Source organism: Callionymus lyra, chromosome 15 (assembly GCF_982586985.1).
Source record: "Callionymus lyra chromosome 15, fCalLyr1.hap1.1, whole genome shotgun sequence".
NCBI lineage: Eukaryota > Metazoa > Chordata > Actinopteri > Syngnathiformes > Callionymidae > Callionymus > Callionymus lyra.
Window position 1 is genome coordinate 12,198,407 of NC_141832.1, and position 6,000 is coordinate 12,204,406.

The 6,000-nt window shown below is 38.2% G+C and overlaps 1 protein-coding gene across 1 annotated transcript in view; it reads right to left on the reverse strand.

Moving 5' to 3' along the window:
• hs3st2 (heparan sulfate (glucosamine) 3-O-sulfotransferase 2) overlaps positions 1-4,537 on the reverse strand; it is a 35,044-nt gene extending 30,507 nt beyond the window's left edge. The window contains exon 1 of the mRNA XM_087809798.1: positions 3,912-4,537. Coding sequence (XP_087665924.1) covers positions 3,912-4,372 — 461 coding nt within the window. The 5' untranslated portion in view covers positions 4,373-4,537. The remainder of the gene's footprint in view (positions 1-3,911) is intronic.
• Between the last annotated feature and the right edge of the window lie 1,463 nt (positions 4,538-6,000).

The following is a 6,000-nucleotide window of genomic DNA, read 5'->3' on the forward strand; positions in this document are numbered from 1 at the left end:
TTCAGCGTTATTTTTATTTTTTTTCTGCAGGCTCATGCTATTGTATTTTTACTTTCTTCTTTCTGAATGTCAGCCCGTGAATATAACATGACATTTAACTGGTCCAGGGTACAAAAACATGTTGAGGACCCTTGCTCATGAGCACCTGTGGAATGTGAATATAATACTCAGTTGTTTTTTTTTCATTGTTATTTTTCTCCTGCATTTCATCCAGAATTTTTAAACAATATATTAAGACACATATGTATTTTAAATTCAACCCTTTTTAAAGTGAAGAAATGTATGTTAAAAAGGGGCATTTGTGGGAAACTATTTCTTTGGTTAGTCAACTGTGAGAATATGGATTGTGTTTTATGATTTTTTTTTTTATAATCTCAAGGTTATGATCCTATATTTTCTTATAGAATCATAAACCAGGAAAATTAAGGTGTATTCTACTGACTTCTTTTTTAATCCCTTTTCTCAATCAGGTCAAAAGAAAGAAGGTGCGAGGAAGTAAATCAAAAAATAAACATTTAAACCATTTATAATATATGCTAACGGAGATTTTTTTCTGAATTACCCTTTTTTTAAGTGTATAATGTAGGGGTAGAATGGAGGCTGAAGCCGCCCCATGAAAAATTAAAATTGCTACAATATCAATGAAATTAAAACCATATTAAATCTGTAAGATTTACACAATTTCAGCTCCTTTTTGCTGATTGTCTCCAATAATTCACCAGGATTTTCACGTTTCTTTACTCTATCTAGCTTTTATCTTTAGAGTTTTATTTATTTATTTGGTTTTCAAATGTATTTTTTAGATCTGAGCAATGCCGGGTTCTACGGTTGGTGGATTTGCCTTATAGGAATTTAACCTATATTAAGGAAAAAAGTAACAATTCAAAATAAGAGATTACTAGAGTAACAAAGCCGTGATGCAGACAAAAAGTCTGGTACAGAGTCCATTTGCTGGACTTGGTTCCATGTTGATGTTTCGATTATTAAGAGAATGTCCTAAAATAAAACTTTTGAACCTATTTTTGTATTAATACTTTTCCACAAGATTCGCTGAAGTTTAATTTGAAAAAAACGTTCATTAGTCGTCAAAATGACAAATGTTGGTCACGTCAATAAAGACGATCGTCAGATGCTCATGTAAAAAGAAACGAAGCTTCGATGTTTTCCCCTCAGTTTACAATGATGATCTGGATCATCATTCCGACGCACATTCTGCACTCGGCATGACAGGAAACGTCACTTTCTTCAAAAAACATCGTCTCAAACCGAGCAGAAAGAGACGCGGCAGACAGATCAATATCTTCTTCTGTCCTCACATGTTTTGACAGTTTTTAATTCTGGATGATTTGGGTGTTTGTGATGTGTCAGAATTTCAGTAAAGCTTTATCTCCAAAATAATATTTTGATGGAAAGAAGATTTTGTGGTGCTGACACGTCTTATGAAAACTTTTTCTGTGTGCAGGTTTTTCTGCTACTTATTTTGGATTTACTGTCCTTCAAATATCATCTACCCATCTGTTCATTATTTTCCATTTACTCCTCAAGTTAACTGTGCAGCGAGAATTCTGACCCGCTCTAGTAGAAGAACTCACATTTCCCCGATCCTTAAAACTCTTCACTGGCTGCCAGTTCTTTCAGGATCAATTATAAAAAAATCTGGTTCTTACTTTCAGATCTATTCATGGTCAGACTCCTCCTTACAACAGTGATCTGATCCAGCCTTACACCCCAGCTCGGGCTCTGAGGTCTTTGGGTCATACCCTCAGATATGGAATCTAAGAAGCGACCGAGACAAACAAAAGCGCAGCGCAGACCTCCTTCAAGCAGCTCACCCATATTTTTGTTGGTACTAGTTTGAAATTGAAAACAGTCTTGAGCAAATATAATTGCTAGATTTTCAATAAATGTGGATTATTCTGAAACTCACTGAAACGTAAGACAAAACACATCCAAAGAACAAAGTGTTGCATCCACTATCCTTCAAAATGTTTGGGGAGCCAGATGGTAACACAGAAGACCACAAAAATTGTATTTACTGGTTAAGTGTCATCGTTTTCAGAGCCCACTAGATGGCACTCACTGATTTATAATAATTTGCTTTGTACAGCTACCCAGTAGTGACAGGCTGAAGCGTTGTCATATTTTAAGGAGCTCACTAGGGGGCGCCTTGAGTTAAAAATAATAAAGTCTGAGGTTTTATTAGGGCAGTTAGCAGTAGACAATAAACCAGAGTGGCCTCTAGGGGGCTCCAAAGAATATGATTCATGAAGCTTCATCAACACATCACTACTATCCAGTGAAACCTCACATCATTTTTAAACTGAGTGCGCCACCTATTGACCTCTAAAAATAGGTAGAATGCTTCATGAAGCTTCATATATATATTTTTTTAAATCAAGGTTTTGTAGTCATTTTGCAATAAGGGGGAAAACAGATGCAGGTGATCCCAAAACCTCCTTGTCAGGCGTTTTAGGGAAATAATGGAGTGAAATTAAAGTTATCATTGACCAAGACTTTAAGTGAAGGAATATACCCAAAATTAAAATTTCACTCATTTTCTACTCACCCCCATGTCCAATAAGGATTGGGATTATTGTCAGAGTAATCTAGTCATTTTTGGAGTTTTAGTCAAAAACAAAACATCCATTTTAATGCATACAGTGCAAACTGTTGCTCAAAATCACCTTTCGGTACACTGGAAGCGCTCTTGATATTTACCTGGAGTACTTCCTGTCTACATAGGATGTTATTCTCTAAATATACGCTTAAAATATAGATAATACATACATTTTTCGGGAACAGTTCCTAATGTCGAGATGTGACAACAAGAGGAACATTACAGATGAGCATAAAATAGCTATTTGGATGTTTTTTTTGGACAGCACTAGGAGCTACATTATAATGATACATATTCTTGACTATAACTTTAAAAGTGAAGGGATTAGTATGAAAATAATCCCAACCCTTAGTCGACATGATTATAAATAAGTGAAGTTTGAATTTTGGGTGAACCATCACTTTAAGAAGATTTTGAAAACACAATTACAAATATTACATTTGACAGTATCATGGATCAGATGAAAATTAAATTGGAGTAATCTAGTCATTTTTGGAATTAAAGGCAAAAACAAAACATCCATTTTAATGCATCAACTGTTGCTCAAAATCACCTGTCAGTACACAAGAAATGGCTCTTGATATTTACCTGGAGTACTTCCTGTCTACATAGGATGTTATTCTCTCAATGTACGCTTAAAATATAGATAATACATACATTTTTCGGGACCAATTCCTAATGTCGAGATGTGACAACAAGAGGAACATTACAGATAAGCATCATAGAGGTATTTGGATTTTTGTTTTTGGACAGCACTAGTCGCTACATTATAATGATACATATTCTTGAGTATAACTTTAAAAATGAAGGGATTAGTATGAAAATAATCCCAACCCTTAGTCGACATGATAATAAGTGAAGTTTGAATTTTGGGTGAACCATCACCTTCCTTTCTCTTTGCGCTTGATGGATCTACTGACTCCTTCAAGAAACATCTTTTTATTTGTTCAGGCTTTTCCTTGGTTTTCTGGAACTCCTGTTGTGTTATCAGTTCTATCTTGATCTTTAAAGTATATCCTTTATTGAATATTGTTTTGATTGATTAAGCACTTTGTGACCCTGGTCTGGAAAAGCACTATATAAATAAAAATGACTTACTTAAAGAAGATTTTGAAAACACAATTACAAATGTTACATTTGACAGTATCATGGATCAGATGAAAATTAAATTGGAAATAGTATATATATAATTAAACAAGTTGATATTGTTTCATAAAATGGCAGTTAATATAAATAATAAAACAGTGAACACATTCGAACTTCACGGTTAAAAATGAGAGACTTTCTTCCCCACCTGTACCACTCCAGCCCCCTGTCGTAGTGTCTGTCAAAAAAGTGGGGTTCCGTCCCCAGAGCCCTGACGTCAGGATGGATCCGGATGAACTCCAGCACCGCCCTGGTCCCCCCTTTCTTCACCCCGACGATCAGCGCGCCGGGCAGCTTTTTATTCCCAAACCTCTGCGTCACGTTCCTCGCCTTCCCCTCGGACCCTCGACCCTCCCCGGGTGACCTCGTGGTCCTCCCGGCGCCGTGGTCCCGGGGGTCCGGGGGCGCGCAGTTCTCCTCCGGCTTCCCCAGAAGTTTCTTCCCTCCTCCCGCGGTCTTGGCGGACGCGCACCGTCTCCCCTCGTGACCCCGGCGCGTCATGACCGTGTTGCGGCAGAACATGATGCTGTAGCACAGGTAGGTGCAGGAGAGAGACACGGTGAAGATGAAGATGGCTCTGCGGGTGGATGAGAGGAACCTCTGGGCCATGTCTCCATGGGTTCAAGCCGCCGCATGGCGTTCCATCATGAGGGTCCCGCGCGCACAAGTCAGCGCCGGAGTCCAAAGTCATCGAGGCAAGTTGGGGACCCCCATTACTTTTTTTTTTTTTGAGGCGCCCCTTGATTCCAAACACCCGCGGGAGAGACGCCCGAAATAAAAAAAAAAGTCCGACGCGTCCTCCCTGAAAGTCTCACTAGGAGCGATTGTTCTTCTGGCTTCTGATGCTCCTCATCTCTTCTCTCTCTCTATCTCCATCCCTCTCTCTCTCTCTCTCTCTCTTCTGTGAAGTTGAGAAATATCTACATCGTTATGTGGCGAACATATCAACATTCTGGATGCGTGTTTTTTTGTTTTGTTTAAAGAGACACCACACTTTGAGAAGAAAGGTTTATTTATTTTGATTATTCTTGCGTTTATGAAAAACAAACCGACAAAAAAAACTTTCCTCAGTTGTGCAAGAACAATACCTCTGAAGATTTTTATTTTCAAAGAGGTTATGCGTTGCAACTTTATCACATATTAATTAAAGGGTAATTAAAGTGTTAATTAAACCTAAGTTTTTTAATGATCTCCCTCTGTGTTTGATGATCTACTGACTCCTTCAAGAAACATCTTAAGACGTTCTTATTTGTTCAGGCTTTTCCTTGATTTTCTGGAACTCCTGTTGTGTTATCAGTGTTATCTTGACCTTTAAAGTAAGGGAAGGTAAAACTTTATTGATCCCTCAGTATATACTTTATTGAGTATTGTTTTGATTGTTTAAGCGCTTTGTGACCCTGGTCTGGAAAAGCGCTATACAAATAAAAATTACTTACTTACTGTTGTACTCATCAGTTTGTGTCTGTTTGTACAAAACTTTTTTAACTAACATAATTACATTGGAGAATGTGCTTAAGCCCCGCCCACAAAGCATAATTTTCCCGTCCTGTGTCTCAAATCGCATACTTGCGTACTCAAAGTTAGTATTTTTAGTGCGTAAGTGCATCTCAATTCTTAGTATGCGAAATGTAGTGCGCCATGCACACTAAATTGGCGTACTAAAACGCCCACAAAACAGAGTATGGTTCCATGGACACTATCTACCCTAAACGGCCGCCATCTTACTGACGTTGTAAACGGAAGTTACGCCATATATAAATGCATATATATGCATATACTTACAGGATATTTGCGTCTGAATTTTCAGCAGCAGTAGGAGGATAAACACGTCTTCGCTGCTGATACCAGCTTAAATATCTCACGAATATTTCGATTCTCATATTTTTTCTTTATTTCTTCTTCCAAACTTGCAAAACGTGCTGCCAGCAGGTGGCGATAGCGTTCCCACAGCTGGTTGCAAACATCGTTTAATAGAAGTAGAAGAAGAAGCTGTCACGTCATTTCCGGTTAGTGTGTAGCGGCAGTGTTTAATTTGAGACTCACTATCTGTTGAGAATTTGCCTACTAGTTAGTACGTACACTAAACTGATGCATACTAACTTCTAGTATACTAAGAGAAGTATGCGATTTGAGACACAGCACTGGAGATTAAACCTCCTTTACCATAACCACTCCCACTCGGCGGTGATTGGTCAAGCATCGAGGTTTGCCACCGCCCATCGTCAATCCCGGAAGTC